Genomic DNA, 19,857 nt, shown 5'->3' with positions numbered 1-19,857 from the left:
ACATTTTTGCTGAAGCATATGCTGACATTCCTGATGTGCAAACAAGGTGGAGTTCTGCATTACTTGAATTGCTGTGAGTGTTGACAGTGATGACAGTTCTTATGGGAGAGACAGTACTTTGATCATGTGTGTAGCTGGGTGTGAGAAGGAAATTTGCATTAAGTTATTTAAGGATTACATTGACACGGGAGAGCCAGAGGAGCAAAGGGTCAGGTAGAAATCCTGATTCTACCCCTTTTCTGCATAAAAAGTTCTGCTGTTGTGCTGTAGCACAAGTTATAAAGTAGCTTTGCTGTAAATAGGATCAGGGAATGGATCCAAATTAAAATAGAAAAAAAAATCACAAATGCTTGCTTTATTATGTTAGAGAAAAACATCTATAAAATTATTAAAAATTCACTGATCACAAGGTGATTCACAAGTAGTTACAGCAGTGCAACTACGAGAAGCAATGCAGTGTGGTATAGGATTGGAAACTCCACAGGCTGGTGTAGCTGCCAAAGCACTCATACTGTTAAACCACAGTCAGAGAAATCACAGTTCATTTAGCAGAGTTTAATTAAAATTTCTAAAGAATCCATTCTTGTGGTGGTCAGCTCATTTTGAGTTAGGGGAGAGTCATTGTCTTCAAGTAGACTGCCTGCAGCAGTGCAGCAGAATACAGGAACTTCTTGTTTTAAGAGTTCCCTGTAAATTAACAAATCAAAATCACATGACTTTTTCTTAAAGAGAATACTAGTTGTTAAATGTTAGTTGCTAAAGGTCATGGAATTTTAGTATGAAGAGCTTGCTGTTCAAGAACTATCTTGTAATTTCTTGTTCCTCCATTTACCAAATTGTTAGCCAACATATTCAATGCCTAAGGGAATCTCCTATCTTACTATTCTTTCCTTCCGAGCAGCTGTACAGATTTCCGTGAATGAAACAATAGAGATTTCACATGTTGATTTCCTCCCTTAGCTTCACTGCAGCCATCTGGTGGTGATGTCACACCGAATCACCTGTGTCTAACAACCACCTGATAGTTTCTCTTGGGGACTGAAATGAAAATACAGTACACATACCAGCACTGTGTCAGGGTGTGTTTATACTTTAAACAGTGGTTTGCTACCATGATTCAGATGGAGAGGAGACTAGTTCAGCTCTTTTAGTCACTTTAGATCATTTCCTGCAACTTTATTCATCCTCTCTATTAACATGAATACCCAGTAGTTCCCCCCCCCCCCCAAGTTAGCCATTAAAGAGGTTAAACAGGTTGGGCTCTGTGACTAATGTTTCCTTTGCTCTGACCGTATTTTTGCTCCTTCCCTAGAGTATTCCACAATATTCTACTAGCATGCTCTATTCCACAATACTCTGTTAGCATGCATGAAATACTCTGAGATTCTCAGCTGTAAGACAAGACTTGAAAATGTTCTAGAAATTCCAGAGCTCTAGGATGGAACATCCTGGCCATAAACCAGATTCAGCATGGAGGGGCAAGTCTAGAAGTATTGGTATGGTAAAAAGTCCACATCTAGCAGAGGGGATGATGAAATATTTGTCATTATTAATACAACACCCTGTTCATGAGTTTTCATGTTCTATATTGATTAAAAAAATAAACAAACACAGCAAGATTTGGTCAAGGTCATACTGCAGTAACCGCATGGGGCTTTTCAACCCTTACATTAGAGGAGTTTGTTGTTCCACTAGCCTTGTAAACAGTCAGTTTTGGTCATTACCAATGCCACATCACAGGCAACAAATTAGGCACAAAAAAGTGTATATGTAATCCTCTCTTTTTAAGGATGTCAGCAATATAAAGACAGCAGCTAAATACATACAGCATGTTAAGTCAACCAGCAGCAAACATTTCCCCATCAGTGTTTTGTTCTGAGCCATGATGGACATTACCTATATGGATAAAAATCCAGATGCCAGTGCTGCAAAGAAAACTCCTGATTACTTCTTCCACTGCTCATAGTAAACGAGAAATTGCTCTTTTCATAATACCTTGACTACTTTCCTCTATTGCCTTTTATACTGCCCAGTATGCTTCAGCACTGAGGAGCTTAAAGTATATAGATAGTGATACAGCACTCTTTGGCTGTGCTGAACTCTGTTTCTGAATCAAGCTGAAGTATAATCCTGACAGTGACTGAATGTTAGATTTCCTTATTCTGTGTCCTACTCAAGTGGAAAAAAATATTGAAACTTAGACACCAGTTTTATTTCCATTATCTTTGGTGGAGGTCTATATGTTAGGGATCATAAACAGGAAGGAATATTCTGAAACCTTCATAGAAATTTGCAACAAAACACAAAAATGCAATTTTGTATGAAATTTGCAAAAATGCAAACTGGAAGGAACCCAGTTGCAGATAGCATTATTTCAGTAGAACCTGCAGTTTTTCATAATCCTGTGTTGCCCATGTCTACTTCCTTTTCCTGTTAGAAAATCTAGCAAGCCAATACAGATATCAAAGGAGTGTTAAGAGTTGAAGTAGGTTAAGTTTTATCTAAAACTGCTATTAACTGTGCTCCCAGGGCACTTAAGGAAAAGCTCCTCACCTGCTTTTCCATTAATGTCCAAGAGAAGACAGCATGTTTATGTAGCTCAGTTCCAGTGTGGTAGGTTGTAGCAAAGATCAAACAAATCCTGTAATGATTCATGTTTTTTTTCCTAGCTCCTGTAATTGAAAGTTGCTAAAAGCAGGTCATTTGAAATAAGTGTAGGATCTTAGAAACTATAGTCCAATGATCATAAATTTGCATCACAAATGCAAATCTAGCTCAGTAATTGGCATAAGTTTTCCATCTGAACCATTTATTAACTATACCACAACTTTGACCCACCCTGTAATCACCACTGGCTAACATCTGTTCATTTAAAACTCCATTTTTTCTACTTGTATTTTCTGTTCTCTTCTTCTGGAGACTTTTGGTTGTATGTAAAGAAACAAACGGTACATTCCCTCTACCTCTCACTCATTCATTCTGAAGTGGGAAAACACAGCAAGAACAGATTAAAAAAACAACAACAAACCTCCCAGACAGCTGATTCTATCCTATTCTATCAGCTCCGCTCCTTTCTAAAATATACCAAGGAAAGATGTAGAAAGAAGGAAAACTGCAGAAGGTAGAAAAAATGTCAAGAATGCATAAAAGATAGATATCACCTATTCTTTTCAAATCAAGTGATTAATGCTATACCTGCCTCTGCCTTTTTTTTTTTTTAATTGACACAATCCATGACAGTATTACTGCTAAATAGCTTTCAAATAGAGCAATGATGTGATTAGTAATCTTACTCTACTGATAGTAGGTACATATCTTAAGTATAAGCAGGAGTGTAGATTTTGAAGAAACTAAAGGCAACACAATGTTGGAATGTTTACCATGTCATCAGCAAGTAAGGTTACTGAGTTCTTGACTATTCAAATAGAGAGTATTTAAGTTACGGCCAGATACTACAGTCTGAGAGACTGGAACCCAAGACTTCACCAAGCTGAAAGATTTAGGATGTTTCAGTAGTTAAAGAGAGGTACATAAGCATGAAGTCATTACAATGACTTAAGCATCAATCTTCTCTAAAGCAGATTAGACTAAATTTAAACAAAACATGACATGCAGCAAAATTTTGGTTTTATGCATTATGTATGTATGGATATTCAGTATGTACACTCCTAAACACTGACTTTTGTAAGACAGAAGAATTCTTCAAAAGCATAAAGTTTAAAAAAATCCTTTTTGTAGCCTAAAGTATTGCACCACAAGATGACAAAGAGCTGGCAATAAAGTCCTCACACTTTGCATAATCTTAAATAGCATTTAAAAAAATTTTTTGAATATTTGAAAAGTTCTAGACAAAAAAGATACTGCAGAAAAGGCTTCATCCTTTTATATGAATTGTTGGTTAATGCTATTAAAAAGTTTAGTTATAGATTCTTTTTTTAAAGTACTATTGCAGAAGTTTAACATGGAACTTGGAAGAATTGTGTAAAATAAAAAATGCTTATTCTAAACATCAGATTTTAAAATACACTCCAGAATACTTCATTCAACATGTTTAATTCCTTCTTACTTCATATGTTTATTCTTTCTGCAAGTACAGCAGATGGATTAGGAACAGTTCTAGAACTATATTAACTTCCCTATGGTGGTAACTTGCTTCATTTACAGCAAAGATGATGAATCACCAAGCTCATATTCCAAGAAAAGAGATCTTTAGTGATGGCCGGCACCAGAGGACTCTGAAACAAAGACACGATTTAGACTGTTCAAACAGTAGAGAAAAAACAATTCAGGAAAGTAGTTCAGAACCTAAAACAGTCCACTGTATCTGAATCTAAGAATTGGCAAATTCAACTGCCCTGTCAAATAAAACAAAAAACACAAACTACATATATACATTTAGCTAACACACTAAGAATCCTTTTTCACAAGTCTGGAAATTTTATTAGAGGCAAATCTCAACCCCTTCCCCATTTGGGTATGGTTATTTCTAAATTAAAGTTTATTTATGTTATTATCCTTAAGTATATTGGAAACTATTTCTTACAAGTTCAAACTTGTTAGTTTCTTGGCAGCTAAAATAACAGCTACTCTTAAAATTCAGCCAATCTAAAGAATTCTATGAAATGGTTAATTTTTTCTTTTGTTTAAAGGATTTTCTACAGCCCCTTCCCCCACATACATAAAAACATGCAATTTCCATTCTGCCCCTAAATCCTATAAAAAAGAAAACTTAGGAGAGGTAGCATCAGTGCATATTCACAGATGTTTCCAGATAATACCATCAATACAGCCAGAAGTACATATTTTGAAGTTGTCTTTAAACATTTTCTAAATCAATTACCTAAAACTCAAACTTATGTAAAATATATTGAACTATTTTTACTGCACGTATTAAAAAAAACAAAACAAAACAGAATATTAGTCTTTCAGTACTTACTATCTGCCACAGCTTTTTTGCCTGAAGGAGAAGAAGAAGAAAAAAAAAAGTTGAATGTATTTCCTACTTACATTTTGCAGTTGAATGAATTATAGTAATGATTTGCTAACTGAGCTTGAAAAAGTGCCCAAAATGTACATTTTATAGGGCATATATCCATATTATATTGATTTTTTTTTAAATGGCTTATTTTTAATTAACCAAGACTCCATGTATTTAGTATTGAAACTCTTACAGAAAGTGTCTTTCTTCAGAATACATACGTACAAATTAGTACTACTTTACACAATATATGGATGACCGCACAATATATGAATGTAAATTGAAGTGATAAGAACACAGTTTGCTTTAAAATCTTCCTTTATAATTTAAATGCCTTGTTTTGTATTCCTATTTTTGTTGTTTTCCTGAAACACTGATTCACAGTGACAGGACACAGATATAAGGAAAAAATTCTTTGTAAGAAGAACAGTCACAAGAGGTTGTGCAATCTTCATCCTTGGAAGTAATCATTTGAATTTTGAATAAGGCCATGAGCAATCCGATCTAACTACTTTGAGCAGAGGTTTGGACTAGATGACCCCCAGAGGTCCCTTTCAACCTAAGTTATTCTACAACATACTGTTTTATAAATATTATTTACATGGCTGTTTCTCAAACTGCAGGCAGGGCTACAGCTATTAAAAGTTGTTTTCACTTTAAAATAATGCTTAGCATACAATTCCCTCATATCAAGATTTCAGACCTCAAGAAAACCTACATCACCACATCTACTTTCTACTGAAACAACTACCTAAATGAAATAAAAATAGCATGACAGGAACACATAAACTTTAAACAGTGTCAATTTTTTACTCCAGCTTGAAATAAAAAATTAAAAGGAAAAGTTAAAGCAAAAATAAAACTATCTTTTCCTCTCTGGCTGTATGCTACTTATATTTACTTAAACTTGTAACTGTAGAGTAGTAGTTTTAAGTCATACTGCAGGTTATTTGAACAAAGATAGAGACGTGTGGGGGTAATGTCACTCAGCTGCTTCCACAATGAGGTAGTCCCTCTTCTCTGTGAACTCTGCTACAGTTACATTTCATGGCTCTTGACAGCAGGTAAAAGAGCCGAAATTTTCAGCATAGCCCAAATCAAAGACCAGGACCTTAAAGATACCATGATTTACTGTACCTTTCTGCGTTGAGGGACCTGGCCTACTCAAATTTATCAGTTTTACATTAGATATTCTTTTTTTTTCTGTAAGAAAGTAATCCAAGATCACCAGGGAAAACACTTTTTCATCTTCACTATTGTACCTGACATTCTGAGACACACCAGCCCCAAATAAACTTTACTACTTTAATAAGCTCATGTGGGAGAACCTTCTGAAAACTTTATTTTTTCGCAGCTTTTAAACAAGTGCTCAAAGAATAAGGATTCTAAAAAAAATTCTAATGAAAATAAGTTCTAGTTCAAAACCAATTAAAAAGGCCTTACATTGATTCAGGATTAATCTACAGGAAAAGCTTCTGGCTATAGACTGCAAGTTAGATATGTGAATTTTAAAAAACTCCTACATTACCCACCCGTCATAACGTAGACACAGTTACATTGGTATCTTAATAATATTTTTGTTTGTGTAATCTTCTACACTGAGCACATGTAAACTTTTCTGGCAAAGACTTGGTGTTAAGTAAGAGTTACAATGTCTTATTTGCTGCATATTTTCAGTGACATTTTTAAGTGTTAAGGACATTCTTATCTACAAACCAGGATTTGTAATGAAGACTAATGAAGACTTTTCTAATGAGGACTATAATAACTTACCACCATATGAAATTTTGTAATAGGCATAAGCTGTTATTGCTACACCAACCCATATTTCTTGATAAACGGTAGTGAAGTAGAATTTCATGGCTCTGAATGACTTTGGAACCATGGTCTGCAACATCTGAAAGTTATAAGAAGTTTTGCAATGGTGAGTTTTGCAACTATGTTCTTACCTGATATACATATATACACACATACTCGATATTTATACATATCAGCAGCTTAATGACTAAAATATTCCAAAACCTGTAGGACAAAGGTATTTATTCAAAAAAGAAAAAAGAAAAGAAAAGAAAATTCAGAGTTTAGGTTATAATTCAGGTGCTAACACAAGAAAAAAAAAGAATAAATTACAGCTGATGAAAGGCTTCAAAGATAAGTCTATAGAGCATTTACAGAGCAGCAATAGCTAGGCTCTTACTCTCTTTATCACTCTATCAGTGACAGCTTTTTTCATGCGTGTCCAAGTCTCCCTCAAGAGCAAAGCCTTGATCCAAACAAATTAGTAGCAGTCCTTATGCTACGAAGTTCGTTTCCCTCCTTCCTGCATAGCTAACATTTCTCTCCCAACACAGTAGTTTCTACTCACAGGAAAACATATGATATTAAGTTATGGAATTCATGACTTATCATAAATATTATCTTTAAAATATGCCCCAGAGCAATAAGCCTATCAATGTGCTTTAATCTTTCTATCCAGCTTTGGTAGGCAAAGCAAACAAGGAAAATTATATTAGATATATTTTAAAATAGAACTTATCCTCGTATATACATAAAACATTCGCACACATTTGTACCACATTACATAGCAATACTACAAGTTATATTGCATTTTACCTTAGACACAAAGCACTTCACCCAACATAATACAACCCATGGAAGCCTGCCACATTCGGACATGAACAGTACATAGTAAACTAAAAAGTCATGGGAAGGAAAAACAGATTTGTAAACTTCTATGAGGTCAAACTCTCACTCATTTTCTATTACTAAATGTAAAGCATTATTTGGCAAGCAGGAGAAAAGGATGCAAGGGTTGTCAATGACAAAACTTCTGGAAAAAAGATGCCTCCTAAAGAATGAAAGCATCTTAATCGAAATGAAAGTACAAATACAGACCAATCCACATTTATCTTTACTCGCCTATGGAGAGACATTTTAACTGGATTTATTACTGTGGGCAATTTTCCTCAGACAGTGTTGTGCTGCCTGCCACCAATGTTATTAAGAACACTGTGAGGGAAAAAAAAAATCTGGGGCTTGTGTCTTAGGATGAAAAGCGTAGAGACACTCAGGAAAACATACATGCAAACGAGGAGACCAAAAACAAGGGGAGGAAAGGATTTTCCCACCCACCCCTCCCCCGAGCGAGCAAAACACACAGGATGTGCAACGCCGATTCCGTTAACACCCAGTTAACTCCCCGTAACGACCTTCCCCCAAGGCCTCAGCGGGGGCGACGGCGGATCTGAGTTTCAGGGCACGGCGCCGTCGCGGCCCTTCCTCTGAAATCCGTCCGCGGCAACGCATTATTTGCTTCCCCTCATCCCAAGGGCTCATTCAAGCCTCCCCCCCCACCCAAGACCCCCTGCAGCCCGCCCGGGGCGGGGACCCGCCGAGGCTGGGCCCGTAGCGCCCTCAGCACCGCGGGGAAGCAGGTAACGGCACAGCTCGAGCACCGCTGCCCTCCTCCCCGCCCCCCCCGGCCTCGACCCACCCCCGAGACACCCCTGAGCGACGCCGGCCTCAGGCAGCGGCCGCGCTGAGGCGAACCGCCCTCCCCCGCCCCGGCACGCGCTGGGCCGAAACCCACCGTTAGCGGCGGGAGCGCGCGCGCTGCCAGCGAAGGTCACCGAGCGCGGAGCTGCCTGCGCCGCCGCCGCGGGGCACGCCGGGAAGGGAAGCGCCGCCGAGCGAGGGGGCCGCGCCGCCGCGCAGCGCCCCCTGCAGCAGCGGAGGGGACGCGCGCCCTGCGCCCGGGCACCGCGCCTGCGTAGCGCCCCCTGCCGCGCGGGGGCTCGCCCGGCGCCCTCCGCCGAGCTTCCTCCCGCTCCAGGCCGCTCCCCAGGCTCCGGAGGGCGCGGGGGAAGCCGCTCAGCGCCAGGCGTAACTCCCGTCACCTCTGTGCGCCCCCCTCCGCCGCTCCGGGGCCTTGCCCGGCCCTCACCCCGGGAAGCACGGGAGGGAGCCGGCGGGGGGGGGGGGTGAAGGGGGCAGTGACGGGCGCAGCCGCGGAGCTCCCCTCAAGCGGGGCGGTGGAGGCAGCGCCTGGCCGTTGGTCACGTGCCGGGGCGGGGCCCGGCCAAGGGCGGGAAGGGGAAGGGGCGCAGCCGGGGCGCGAGGCCGCGTGCGGGGCCCTCGCYGGCGCCGCCATCATGCTGCGGAAGCTCACCCAGGACCAGATCAACGACTGGTTCACCATCGGCAAAGCTGTGCCCACCGCCGAGCTCCTGGGTGCCGAGGCCGATGCCCCGCACAGCCCTCCTCCTCCCGCACCCGCCGCCCGGGAGCCGTTAACGGCCGCGGAGTGAGTGCGGGGTGTGACGTCTCCAGGCTGGGGCCTCCGCTCTTGGTGGGGGGACGCTCCCGGCCCTGGGGCGGGTGGGTGGGCGCATGTACAGGTACATGCGCTCTGCTGCTGCCCTTCCCTGGCGTGAGATCAGGGCCCTGTGGTGCGTTTCCCCAGGCCCTGTGCCTCTGGGAGGCCCCATGCTTGCTTTGGACGAGGCTCAGGGTCCCATCGTAGTGTTTGTGGTTACGGTCTGGGTACAGGCGGGTGTGTTTTTGTGGTTTTAATACTTACATTTTATTTATTTTTTTGTCTGCTTTGTTACTTATCTGTATTATCTTGATCATCACTAGAAATCTTACGTGTACGATTTGATTTCTCTGGAGTGCTTTAATGCTGGTGTGCAATTGCAGCAAATTCTGTTGTGGAATTGTGGAACTGCATTAGAAGAGACTTGGTCTAGCCTCAAGTATACAGCTAAGGAATTTTGCCCAGTGGCATAATGATAAATAAACGATGCTCAGGAGTAGATTTTTTTTGCTCACCAGGAAGTAGTACTTTCACAGAGTGTGTTTCATGTATTATTGAATCAATGAGCAACAGCTCTGGCTCTAGCTGATTTTTTTTTTCTTCTTTTTTTTTTCTTACAGTCCCTTAAGAGTATCACTGGCTCTTATATTGCTTTCAGTGGTTGATTTTTGAATGACTCTATTAATTTTACAGTAGATTAATTATTTCACCAGTTTGTGCTTCATACCTGATTTGTAGCTCAGTGCTTCTCTTTCAAGTAGATACATCTTTAATTTATACTGCAGTTTGTAAGCGAATATATTTAATAAATGGGTGTTACCTACTTCATAACTTTGTTGATCWGTTTAATTTGGTAGCTTACCAGATCTTTACAAAATAGTATTATGTAAATTATGCTACATACCTGTAAAAAACGGATTATTTTTTATCTATTTTCTCTTCCTTCCTCTAATGTTCCATTCTAGCCAGCAGTTTTCCAACAGCTGAGAGAGGTGATGTCACATATGGTAGATGTTCTCAGTTATTTATAAACTGTCTCTCTCAACTGTCAGGATGGCTGTGTTAGGAGAAAAATCCAATTCTGCATACTGTGGACATTCTGGAAATGCTTGTTGGATTCTTATGAATGTTTAAAAACAATCGGTTCCAAGCTACAGGAAGACCTGTGCTGTTGAATCATCTAGGTATCTTGAAAATCCTTTCCTCAGCTGCCAGTGCCTTTCCTGCATAGAAAGCTGATGCTATAGCTGATCCATTGAATCACCAACTGAACATTTCTCTTTAAAATATTTTTATATAGAGGGCACTTAGTTTGTTCCAGAAACTTCCTTCAGAGAAGCTTGATGTGAATCCTGAAAAGCAGAGGTGAATAATAGTAAGGCTTCCCTAACTAGTCCTCAAGTTTATCCCAGACAAACAGGTGTCACGGTTGTTGTACAAAAGTTACATGCTTATTTTAAGCTATATTCTTATTTATTCTTAATTTTTTCCAGCCCATCCACACAAGTACTAGAAAATTGTTCAGCTGTATTTCAGGATATGATTGCTTCCAGTGGAAGTATTTCATGACCATCATCATCTTGTCTAGTGAATCTTTCTGCTGGCTTCCCTATGGGAACGTGCGTTTGCTGTGAGCACCAGTTAACAGTCTGTTATCCTGAATCAACTGCTATGCGTGTTCTAACTAAACTGTACATTCGTTGCTCTTGTGACCTATCTGAAGTGATAACTGTATCTGAAGTTACCGGGATAAAGATAGTTCAAGGTATACTGGCATGTCACTCCTTGCATGTGCTTTATTCTCAGATGGCAAAACTTGTATGGTGTTTACAGCCAGAAAGAGAACTGTATGTATATTTGTATAGCAGTCAACCATGTTTGTTATTCAGTAGTGTCTGGATATTGGGGTGGGGGTAGAAGAATGCTTTCACCTTCATGCTTGCTAAACTGGAAGGTATTGCAATGGTGCATAACAATCTTTGTCGGTAGTATTTAGATGAGACTTGGTTAGTGTATCTGTAGCTGCCACAGAAAAGGGTTTGTATGTGCTTTCACATACTTGAATCTTTAAAAGTAGCTGGAGATGCACTCACTCTAGAGTATCTTTTTTTTTTTTTTTTCCCCTTCCCCCTGGGTGATGTATGACAGTGTGGATTGCAGTGCTTCTGGAACTCTCTCAAAGGGTGTAAATTGGCTTCTGAGAAAGAATGAATCTTTTCTTAACATCTTAACTATAGATATCCTGATAGTTCAACAGAGACTGTTTAGGATATCAGTTTCTGTACTTCCTTCAAGAGAAGGACAAAACTAGCACGTCAGAATATCTTACCTCCTCTCATCCCCCAAAGTAAAACTGTTATCATTAGCAAGCTCTGAATCACTGACTGAGATCCACTGTTTTTTATGCAAATAGTTACTTAAAATTTTTCCAAAAGCCACCAAACAAAAGGTCAGATTTTTAAGGTTACTTACTGTGCTCAGGAACAGAATTCGTAAACCCAGTGTGCACCAGATCTGTGGGACTTCTCAGTCTTTAGTTAGGTACCAATAACATTTCTATAATACCTGGGAAGGGTTTGACCAGAGATTCTTGAAACCAGCTGAGCACTAAGCTGCCTAAACCTAGCAAGGAATGCAGAAGAAAGCAACAGGATTCACCTGGCCTTGTGTGCCTAGGCAGAGAGAAATCCTTTAGACGGATATGTCTTTGCACTCAAAAGCCTTAGAAAGTAAACTTGTTGTGGAATTTGTCAGTTGTGTTAACAGAGAGAGAGAGAGACGTTATTTTAACAGGTAGGGGTTTTTTCCTTTCTCCTCTGAAAAAGAGAGAGGGGATGTGCATCCTAAATAACCACTTACATAGGCATAGCTTTGCCCATGAAGATTTCTCAAGGCACAAAGTGCAGCTTTTGGCTTCCCTTGTTCTTGTGGCAGTTAGGTGCCTGATTCTCATTCCTGTCTTTTTAAAGTTTCTTCCATGTGAATAGATCCATTCAACCCTTTCATATGCTTTTTCAAAATGTAATTATGAGTGATGTACTGATCCTCTTTGTTCAGTCATAGAACATTAATAGTCTGTCTTGCCTTACTGACATGTGCAAATGAAGCAAGCCTTGTGTCTGTTAATTCTGGTAAAATAATGGTTACACCAAGCGGTTGCTTTGGGGAAAAATGCTAATACTTGTTGATGAATGAAACCTGTAATGTACATATGGATACTCACAGAAGACCTCCTTGGACAGAACTTGCTTATCCCTAGACATAGGTTTAAAGTCTCTGAGCATGGATGCCACGTGCATATGTGTGCTGCCACCAAATGAAGAGGATTTCTGTATGAAGGGCCTTTTGTTTAGCCCATATTTCGTTTCCGTACATGTTTCTGTTTCACAGTTCTGGGAACCTGCGTGCAATTTAGATACCTGTTACAAAACTTGAAGAATTTTGAAGAGGCTTTCATTCATAAGGAAATGCTTAGATTTTATTTACTGGCTTTTTAAGAAAGAGATTAAAAAAGAGAAAGTGAAAATTGTTTTCTTTTGTTGAGACTGGTTGTAGCATAGTACTCTATTAATCCTTTTCTATTTTCCCCTCCAAAATTCTGACTCATTTCATGGGAAAATCAAAACCAAAGTTATTTAAAACTTGCCAAAAGCTTAGGTTTATATTTACTGTAGCCTGATCTATATCTGATTATTGATAGAGACTCTTTTCCCACTTTTCTTGCCTAAGTTTATGTGCAAGAACCTGTAGGATTAATACCAAATTTGTAATGGTGATAAGAAGTGGCTTTAGTTGTTTCTTTTACAAAAAATGTTCCTGAGACTATCGAATTGGATCAAAAAGCCTTGTGTCTCTCTTAAAAAGAAATGTAGAATGCATTCACTTCAGCCACCAACGATGCCTTGTTTTCCAATGCTTTTAAGTTTATCTTTTTAAATGAACTACCTCTAGTATAGCAGCATTAGTAATAGAGCGTGTTAGGGAATGGGAATAATTCTCAGAAGAATTTCTGTTTGAAATTTTGATCCTTAAATAGATTGTTGATTAACTGAATGAAAAGAAATTTGGGCCCTTAAATCCTTTTTTGTTACAAAACAATTGCTTTTTAAATTGAAACATTTGAAAGGCTTAAGTGTAGAAAAGGTAGTATTCTCTTTGATTTCCGTCTTTCACCAGGCTAGCCCTGTTTTTTATTTTTTTGTCTAAAAACATAGAAAGCTGTTTGCTAACACCTGTGCCGGTGGGAGGCATTGTTGTCCTTTAAAATTATTGCCACTCACAAACTTCTGTGACTGGAATAGTTTTTGTAAACCGATTCCTAAATCAACTCAAAACATAACAGGTGGGTTAGCATAAGGAACTCAACAGTTTGAGATCACCTCATGTGAATCATCTAGGTTAAAGTAAAAAGTGCTTAAAGAAACAGTTCTTTGAAGTGAGTTCTCAGGGAATAATCTTCAGCAGAGGAACAGTTACTGGCCTGCAGTGCTGCTGCTGCTGCTGCTATCTGATGTACAGTAGCTGAAATATATAGTGTAAGCATAACTTGCAGAAAAAGAGCTGGTCTTAGCTGGCACACTGAGATACAGATTCTCTTCACAGCATGTTACAGTAAGCCTAGTAGACTTCCTTAGAATGTGTGTAATTTTTTTTTTTTTGAGTTTGTGTGGATGCATTTACACCTTTGTTCTTTCTAGGCTTTTCTCTGCTTTTTAACTTAAGATGTACATAGCATTTTTGTCTGATGAAAGTATTTATAGTCTGTAAAATTGCCTCTCATTCTAATTTTTAAAAAATTAGACAAAGTGAGCGTGATCTTAGTGGAAAGCATTTTTTCAGCTTTTATATAATTTCTTTTTTCCTGTAAATGTTCCAGTTCCTACTTTGCTCTACCCGCCAACTCCCATGTGCACACTAGAACTGGGTACAGTGGTTTAGTATCTGTTTCATCAGTAAAACATATGTTTAAAGATAGGTAAGCCTTATTATGTTTTTCCTTAGCATCGCATGGAGAATTAGCATTAAGTTGTTCATCAGTGATGATCCCTAGTTGTTTGGCACTTTTTTAGGATGTAATCTCAGTTCTTTAATTGTAGCTGATTATGCTTGTTTCTGGGCTCTGAAGACTGCATTTGCTTATATTAAAATGAAATTTATGAAGAATAAAGTTATACCTGTGGTCATGTTGTGATTTTTTTTCTGTTTTGATGATCATGAAGGTAAGTGTGCTTACCTGTCTGCTCATCTACGTGTTTCCAGTCCTGCCCCAAACTTGCAGCAACTTTGAAGTTGCATATTTTGGAGGAGGGGGGGTGTTTCCTAACAGAAGGGTGTGAAGGCAGATCTGTTTTTAAAAACTAATTTAAGTGAATTCCCATTGCAAAGATGTTGCACAGTTGAACAAATAAAAATTATTTTCTGAAACCAGCCTTGTGGATGTTAATTCTCGGTGGAATATTAATTCTGCTAATGTCATTGATGTACTTGGCATCTGTTGCCCTCTCTTCTATGGAAAAAGTACTTGAAGCCTAACTGCAATTTAGGAGAGCTTTGTCGGTGAGAAAAACCTTTCTTTCAAACCATCCCTGCCATCATGCAGGGATCCATTTCTGGATCATTTTAGAAATGCGTGAAAAGAATCTGCCACTTTCTATCCTGCCATCAGTATGGCCTGGGAGGTTGAGATCAACACCCTTGTTAAACTGACAGGGCAGAGAGTTTGTACCAGCTCTGAGTGCAGGTGTAAAGAGTTTGCATGTGCTTGTGAAGTTTTGTGCATTTAGTTTATGGGAAGTGGAGGCACCTGTTACTCTTGGAGTGATCAGCTGCGCTTTTTTATTGTAAACTTGTAGACTGATTTGCTCTAGTATTCTACTCTTAGCACTTTGTAAGTTATGTTTATGCAAGAGTATTAATTTGGGGGCCTTCTCTGTGTGTTGTATGTTTCACAGTTCTGCATGAAGTGCTCTCTAGATTTATAAGCTTTCTAAAGATTTTTTTTAATAGTATTGATATCTTTTATGAAGATACTGTAGTATTTGTTTTGCCCTATTCATGCTGCATTATAACTAAAGTCTTTCTTGGGGTGGGGGATAAAACTGTGGAAGATAAGGAAATTTCTTTCAGTTGTTCTTTACCTATTTGAGCAACTCCAAATGTCATCTTCAGTATATTGGAAGAAAATATCAGAGGAAGCATTTTTCCTTTGGGTTTGCAAAACAGTGCATTTGGCAAACTGAGCAATGCGACTCCTGTGCTCTTTTATGATATAGCAGACTAATTAATAAAGAAGATATGGAGATGGAGAGGTTGTATGGTAAGCATGCAAAAATTTGTTCCCTGTGATGATGGGAGCCCGCTTGGAAATTTAGTAATGTGGGTTCTGGCATGTGTGTTAATTTTTTCTGCTCTAATTATCTGCTGTGACAATAGGTGCTACATATCCAGCCAGTCTTGTATAACTTTATTATGAATCCACAGTGATAGAACTATAAACTGCAACTGAAAAACATGACATTTAGTTTATACTCCCAAATTTAAAATGATCAGGTCTTGGCTTCTAGAATGATCTACTGACTCATTTGCTACTAGAAGTACTGTGATTTGATCAAAATGCTGCAGTTAAGTGCAGAATCTGGGTTTCAGGATAACTTCCAATAAATCAAATAAAGAACTACAACTGTTTGTATTTTGAAATAAAAATATTTATGGATTTTTTTCAAGGATAGAGAACTAGTTATTAAATGTAGTTAAAGCATGTAGAGAACAATTCAGAAAACTATAGGAACAGTACATGCAGTATGTTATAGTTTCTAACATTGTTTTCATTTTAGAACTTAGTCTTGGAGTTGAGAAACAACAGTTCATCTCCAAAAGGTATTTATCAGTTTATTTGGTATCATTGATATTATTTTAAAGCATTTCTCTTACACAGTATAATGTTCCCTTAGAACCTAAAAAACTGTGACAAATACTGAGCAGAAGTTCTTGTCTAACGCTTTGCAAAAAGATCCTATTTCAAGATATGGACAGCAGTCTGCTTGTTTAAGTACATGCTCTGTGTGTGTATATATATATATGTACATATACATACAGGAGCATTAGCCATATATATATGGCTAAAAAATAATGCTCCAGCATGTGTTTTTTTGTTTTTTCGCCCAGAAATGTCTACAGTACATTTCTGGTTAAAAGCTACCTTTAAACACAACATCTTTAAGGAACTATAATGATAAGAAGAGGAAGTGTATCCATGTTTAAAGCTTGTAGAATGCACACTGGCTATTATCAAGGATTTTAATTTTGGAACTTGGAGCAAAGGGGAGCATGTCGCATTTCTCATGTTTATGGGCACACCAAAGGAATTCAAATATCTACATAGCTTTTTGGAAGAAACACAAACCAGCTTAACTTGATGGGTAGTAATATGGTAGATTCCAGATTCTATGAGAGAAGGTAGGAAACATGCTCTGTGTATTTTTGTCAACATAACTTGAAACCGTGGGGATTTCATCTTTGTCCGATTTGTTAGAACTGTGTCCACGTGGGCTGAAGTGCTCAGAGTAATTTGTATTCCATACATCTACCAGTTGCTCTTGTTGGTTTTCTCTCTCAATGGTAGTAAGAAAATCTCTTAAAACTTGCTTGAATATGTAGACTATTTCCCAAGGTAAAACATCATTTTCTGCCAAAACTTCACGAAATCTAGAAACAAACAAGGATTGAAATCTAATAGTCAGTGCTGAAAACTATTCTACGTGTCTTTCCTCCCCCCTCTTACGAGGGAGGAAATGACTGCATTTTGGTCTCACTTGTTTCCTTGCTGCCACACTTCCCCCCATGTCCCCAGAAGATTATAAAAGGTAAAGAGCTCTGACAGTGTGCTGGATGTGGTCCAACTATTAAGAGGCCTGGAAGCTACTGTTACTGGGTGCATGGCTGCCTTTTTTTTTCCTCTCTCCTCCCTCTCCCCCTTCTTCCCTCCCTTCTGTCTCCTGCCATCWGGGTAACTTGATTTAAACTGACTTTGCCCTTAGGTACATTCTGGGCTTTAAAAGGCACATAGGCTTTTTCTGTCCTTTCTATGTGCCCCTAGAAAATATATTTAAAATACACACATTGGAGAATTTTTCTTTGTAAGATGGATTTCTTGCAAAAACGGCAAGTTTTTTTTTTTTAACACTTACTTGGCTTGTTTTATAAATTTTCAGGACTTGTGAATAGTGAGACTGAGTTTCTGCATAAAACAGTGCATTGTATTAATGCCTTAATTTGAGTTTTGGTTATTGGATTAATATCCCAATAAATATTGGGGATAAATTATAGAGGAAAAACTGAAAGTATTAAGAGGCAACATGTTTAAGCATGCGAGACTTCCTTTGTTTTGAGATTAGACCAGGAAGACGCTTACAAAAACTTTCTCTCCGTGTATGACAAAATACAGTGAAGATGTCATTTCTAAAACGCCTATAAAAATACATTCAAGTTGCTGGTCACTCTTACTTTGGAGGAAAGATCAGAGCCAAATACAAGTTTGAACTAGATATGAGAAATATCTTACTTTTGATACAGTACTCAGAGTTACAGGAATATGAAATTATTACCTGCTGAGAACAGTTCCAGTTTGGCAGGGTTGGATTTGTGAGCAAAGAACTTCAAGCTGCCGTTGTTCAGTAGCTGGAATTGTGGCTTGAGGATTTTGGTAGTTCTTCAGCCAGTTGTAATCCATACCAGTCTTCTGGACTTTTTGTTCATTTTCAGTCTCTTGCACTAATCTTTCACGTTCTTTCAGGTGCCATTTCAGTTCCCTCAGCAGGGTTTTTGTAACTACTTCTGATCCAGGATATTGCATGGGTTTGTAGGAATCATTTTTTGACCATTTCATCCAGCCAAAAAGTGGCATTTTTAAGCTTTGAGGAAAAATAGTTTGTCACCAAGCCATAATTAAATCTGACAAGCCTTATGCTTTATAAATATTTTATGACTGTTTCAGATTTAACTTTTACGACTATCTACTTGATTAAATAGACCAGAGTAGACAAACATTTAAAAGTACATCTTCTCAAAAATATTTTGTCATCCTGATAATATATGTGATGTTTAAAAATATATATAATTTGAAGTAATGCTTATACTTAAAAATGATTAAATAAAGTTAAGTAGTGGAGTTCCATGTTCAGTTCTTTAAAACTTTTGTACCTTTTTTTAAATTTTATTTTAAATAAATTTTTGTTTACTTATCCTCTGGAAGCAAAAAACCTGATGGAATAGGCTTTTAAGTTGCTGTTTGTTACAAATCACGCAGACACAAACATGTGAATTGGAATAAAATAACATAAATTACCTTTGCAGTTGTCTGTGAACAGTGTTGTTTCAGGTGAGTTTGCTTGAAGACCTCTTATTCTAGCATATCCTGTTTCCAGGCTGTTGCTACTGCTGAAAGAAAAGAAGCTTTTTTTCATTTACTCAAATGGTGCTTGGAAAAATGACTTTCTGTACTGAATATGACAGCTTAAGTTTGTCTACTTTCAAAGTTCTTTTTCATTTTGTATACCAGAGAGAGGAAGCAATCCATTTAACCTAACGTGGTCTCTCAGATGCTTTCTATGAAGTCCATTAAGGTCTCCTACCTCTCAATTGAGTTCTGCCACTGGCAGCAATTTGAAAAAAGATGGCAACAATTTCGGATGCTTGTTGCTTAATCCATCCCAAGGTACTGTTGGTAGTGAAATGAATAATGATAGTCTGAAGCAAGTATAGATGTGCTCCTAGCTAAAGTTAAGGCTGTCGCATGATGTGATGCTCGGCTGTGCATAGCTGTAGGTCACAGTTTAGAGCTGTATTTTTATGCCTGTAGAGTGCTAAAAATAACTACGTTGCGTTTATCGTCTAACTAAACTTTCAGGCCATTGAGGTGCTGGAAGACTTTTCTCCCATTAGAGGGGAATCAGGCTGTTCTACTGTCGGTTTTAAACAGTTAAGAATAGTCTTTCTCTAGTAAAAGATCACCAAAAGCCTGTGTTAACTGAGTGTTTACAGGAAAGAGCTATTTGACAATTGCTCAGAATTATTTTGCTATATTAAATACTTTTTCCAGATGAATTTCATCAGTCTCATGGTACTACGCTTTTCCATTACAGTGCATAGCTGTTAGCATTTTTAATTAACATTTCAAATGTGTTTAAAGCAGCCACTCTGCAACACCTACAGTGTACCATGAAAGAGTCATTCATCTAATTAAAGGAACAGAATGATAAGGAAATGTAAATTCAGGTCAAATGGATGTTTAAACAACAAAACAAAAAGCCCCCCACAACCTGAAAAACAACAGAATTTTAAGTCTTACCAAGGACACTAGTCCTCTGTCAACTGCCTGTCAGTTGCCTGTTCACTCTTTCCTTGATGAGTATTTTGAGCATGTCCACTTTTAAGCTTTGTTTTCAGGGATGGCATTGGGCGTACTAAAGGTCGCTGAAGCAGCCATTTTCCGTTCCAGTTATCTGGTCTCCTTCTATTAATCTAAGCAGTAGGCATGATATGTTATATGCCTTCTGTTCTGCTCTCT

General features: G+C 38.5%; 3 protein-coding genes across 3 annotated transcripts in view; 1 reads left to right on the top strand and 2 right to left on the bottom strand.

Annotated features, from left to right (window-relative positions):
• Positions 1 to 1,769: 1,769 nt before the first annotated feature.
• ATP5MPL (ATP synthase membrane subunit 6.8PL) lies at positions 1,770 to 8,653 on the bottom strand. Its single transcript, XM_026079524.1, has 4 exons — positions 8,568 to 8,653; positions 6,752 to 6,875; positions 4,937 to 4,957; positions 1,770 to 4,235 (listed from the first exon to the last, which is right to left on the bottom strand). The coding sequence occupies exons 2-4, from the start codon at positions 6,873 to 6,875 to the stop codon at positions 4,210 to 4,212; spliced, it is 171 nt and encodes a 56-aa protein (XP_025935309.1). The 5' UTR covers positions 8,568 to 8,653; the 3' UTR covers positions 1,770 to 4,209.
• A 476-nt stretch (positions 8,654 to 9,129) lies between these two features.
• Positions 9,130 to 19,857, top strand: part of TDRD9 (tudor domain containing 9) — an 83,708-nt gene continuing 72,980 nt past the window's right edge. Inside the window, 1 exon segment of the mRNA XM_026079441.1 lies at positions 9,130 to 9,281. Coding sequence (XP_025935226.1) covers positions 9,130 to 9,281 — 152 coding nt within the window.
• On the bottom strand, positions 16,700 to 18,195 carry RD3L (retinal degeneration 3 like). Its single transcript, XM_026079523.1, has 2 exons — positions 17,897 to 18,195; positions 16,700 to 16,997 (listed from the first exon to the last, which is right to left on the bottom strand). The coding sequence occupies exons 1-2, from the start codon at positions 18,193 to 18,195 to the stop codon at positions 16,700 to 16,702; spliced, it is 597 nt and encodes a 198-aa protein (XP_025935308.1).

The sequence above is a fragment of the Apteryx rowi genome, unplaced genomic scaffold (genome assembly GCF_003343035.1).
Source record: "Apteryx rowi isolate R43461 unplaced genomic scaffold, aptRow1 scaffold_5, whole genome shotgun sequence".
Classification (NCBI taxonomy): Eukaryota; Metazoa; Chordata; class Aves; order Apterygiformes; family Apterygidae; genus Apteryx; species Apteryx rowi.
This window is presented reverse-complemented; position numbering and strand designations above follow the sequence as displayed.

What these genes read in the sequence shown, in the direction of transcription:
- ATP5MPL (XM_026079524.1), bottom strand. Translation starts at nt 6,875, where the DNA reads ATGTTGCAGACCATGGTTCCAAAGTCATTCAGAGCCATGAAATTCTAC. An exon ending in TTACAAAATTTCATATGGTG is followed by an intron (nt 4,958 to 6,751) that starts GTAAGTTATTAT and finishes CTTCTCCTTCAG; the next exon opens with GCAAAAAAGCTGTGGCAGAT. An exon ending in CAAAAAAGCTGTGGCAGATA is followed by an intron (nt 4,236 to 4,936) that starts GTAAGTACTGAA and finishes TCTTTGTTTCAG; the next exon opens with AGTCCTCTGGTGCCGGCCAT.
- RD3L (XM_026079523.1), bottom strand. Translation starts at nt 18,195, where the DNA reads ATGCCACTTTTTGGCTGGATGAAATGGTCAAAAAATGATTCCTACAAA. An exon ending in ACTGGAACTGTTCTCAGCAG is followed by an intron (nt 16,998 to 17,896) that starts GTAATAATTTCA and finishes GTTTGTTTCTAG; the next exon opens with ATTTCGTGAAGTTTTGGCAG.